The sequence below is a fragment of the Myotis myotis genome, unplaced genomic scaffold, assembly GCF_014108235.1.
Source record: "Myotis myotis isolate mMyoMyo1 unplaced genomic scaffold, mMyoMyo1.p scaffold_m19_p_2, whole genome shotgun sequence".
Lineage (NCBI taxonomy): Eukaryota > Metazoa > Chordata > Mammalia > Chiroptera > Vespertilionidae > Myotis > Myotis myotis.
In genome coordinates this window covers 85,861,600-85,864,335 of record NW_023416324.1, presented here as the reverse complement: position 1 = coordinate 85,864,335, position 2,736 = coordinate 85,861,600, and the positions used below count along the sequence as shown (strand labels likewise).

The window sequence follows — 2,736 nt, the reverse complement described above, 5'->3', positions numbered from 1 at the left end:
GGTGCATATATCCTTTCTGAATGGCGTTTCTGGTTTCTTGGGATATATTCTTAGTAGTGGGATCACTGGGTCAAATGGGAGTGCTTTCATTCTTATTCTCATCATCTTTCTATCATTGTGACTATTTTCATTCTCTGATGCTTATTACCTGAACCCAAATGTTTTAGGAGCAGCAAGGTGCCCAGCCCCAGGGAGATGATCACTCTCTTCCTCTCTCTCACATCTAAGAATATCCCTGTAAAACCATCTGGCCAATGAGATACACATGAAAGTCCACTCAGGCTCTATCAAAATTTTAGTATTTGTTTACTAGGGGACAGAAGAAGTTGGCATGTCCTTTCCCCCAACACACACACACACACACACACACACACACACACACACACAGACTTCTCCCCACCTTGAATGTAGACGTGAAGCTATAACAACAACCTTGCAACCATGAGGATGGAATTCAACAAACATAGGGTAAATAGCCTGAAATAAGGTAAGAAATCTATGCACTTAATAGCATGACAGAATACCTGAGTCACTGCTAGCAACCATCTACCTCTAGATATCTGTTTGTATTCTTTAAGTCAGATCTTTCAATAGTTATAGCCAAATACACTTTTTTTTTCTTTTTTTTTCTTTTATTTTTTCATTAAACAGTCTCTGGGATGAGGCTGCATTCACACCCGCCACCTGCGGGCTCTGTCACTCTGTCACCTCCCGGCCTCAGTTCCTCACCCGCTAAGTGGACCCCTCGGTGGCTACCTCACAGGGTTGAGTGAATGACATCTCACATGTCTAGTGCTGAGGACTTGGCATATAGTAAGTGCCTGATATTATTTCTTCTGGAATTTTCCTTCCTGGGCAGCTTGGCTGGTGTCCCAAGGACTGATGTCATCCTAGGGACCAGGTGGCATACACTAACACTACCTGGATACTTGTAGGTTGGACTCTTAGAGAGGTCAGAGATGTGGTCCCTTCCTGTCTTGATGTCCTGCACGTAGATGCCCTCGTTCTGGTCCAGAGGGGGGCCTGGCGCTCTTCCACCACCTCCACCATGGCAGACCACACGTACTCCAGGGGGCCACGGATGAGCCAGTGGTCGCCAGCCTTGTGCGAGACCTTCTCCTCACCTTCCCCCTCCTCCAGGGGCTGCAGGGCCCTCAGCAGCAGCCCCTGCTGCTCCGACAGCACGTACACGTCCTGGATCCCTCGCTCCAGCCTCTCTCCCGGCTGGAGGAAAAAGGACTTCTCTCCCTTGACCACAAGCTTTTGCCCCATCTGGTTCTTGCCATCCTGTCCAACTGGGTCGAGAATCACACAGTAGTTGCGGGGGCCCAAGGTGGTGATAGACACAACCCCCAACACCTCCTCGTAGACATCGGGCACGTGGGCCTCCGTGTCCTGCACCGTCACCAGCCACTCCTCCCCAGTGCGGCGGGCCACTCCCCTTGAGTCGCGGAAGTTCTGCAGAGCCCGGAGGTGCAGCGCTGTCTTTTCTGTGAGGATCACGGCGTCCACCAAGTCCAGGACCTCCTCGAACACTGCGAGGAGGTACACACCCACCGAGCGGACCAGCCATTCCTCTCCCGTCACCCTCTCCTTGCCGTCCCGGTCCCGGCACTCTTTGCGGGCCCTCAGCCGCAGGGCCTGGTTCTGCCTGATGATTGTGGCCTGTATGATCTCTACGACCTCCACCTCCTTCTGCGGGATGTATGTGCCAGGTCCTTCAAATAGCCACTCATCTCCTGCGACTACCTTGTCTCCATTCTCATCCTCAAAATCCAGCAACGCCTTGAGATGGAGCGCCGTGTTGGGCAGAACCACCTGCAGCGGGGTGATGTCCTTTTCCAGAACCTCCCCTGGGTACAGGGGGAAGGGATCCTGGGCCAGCCGGATCTCCAGGTCAGCGTGGCGGAGCCGTACTTGCCCCGTGACACCGAACAGCACCGAGCCCTGTGCATCCCGGGACATGGGGTTGGCCACTGTGCAGTAGTGGCGTGGGGGGACGGTCACCATGCACAGGGGGGCAAACAGGACCCTCTCATTGTCCTGCCGGATGTAAGTCTTTGGCCCAACCACCACACGGGACACATTGCTGTTCTGGTCCAGCACATGGATGTAGTGGTAAGGGGGATGCGGATGATGGACTCTTCAGTTGCCATGGTTACACCTGTGCATCCAGAAGTGTGGCTGACTGCAGTGACTCTTCAGACTGGGGAAAGCAGGAACCCAGCCCCAGGGATCACTTCCCGGTAGCTCAGCGCAGGGCAGGGCAGGCTCAGGGTGGGGCTTAGGCATTTCAAATACACTTTTATAGTCATTTTTTTTTTTTTTTTTTGCTGAAAATTTTAAACTGCAAATAAATGTTAGCAAATTTCATAGAGAAAATGAGATTTTAAAATGAGGATGATGCCAAAGTAGATGGGCCTTACAGACATACAAGATCATGATTTTGCTCATATCATTCAGTTTACTTGATGGTTTCATATAACACCTCAGCCTTGTGGTTCTCTCAAAGGACTGTTTCACTCAGTACTCGTTTAGGGCTCTAATCTAAACAGTGGATGAGATGAGGTGTCATATACTTTACTATAAATAAAATAACATATTGTGCAATAAAATATGCACAGTGTTTCCACTATTTCATCATATCACTTATAAATTTCATAACCACCAAAAACAATTCCAGGTTAGTGAATTTTTCCCCTCTGCCAGTCACCAATCCTTTTCTGAGCTTCTCTT

The 2,736-nt window shown here is 50.3% G+C and overlaps 1 protein-coding gene across 1 annotated transcript; it reads right to left on the bottom strand.

The window, feature by feature from the left end:
* Window positions 1-781: 781 nt before the first annotated feature.
* Window positions 782-2,156, bottom strand: LOC118675584 (major vault protein-like). Its single transcript, XM_036348481.1, is given in 3 exon segments — window positions 782-1,020; window positions 1,023-2,129; window positions 2,132-2,156. Coding segments are annotated over 3 exon segments (1,371 nt in total).
* Between the last annotated feature and the right edge of the window lie 580 nt (window positions 2,157-2,736).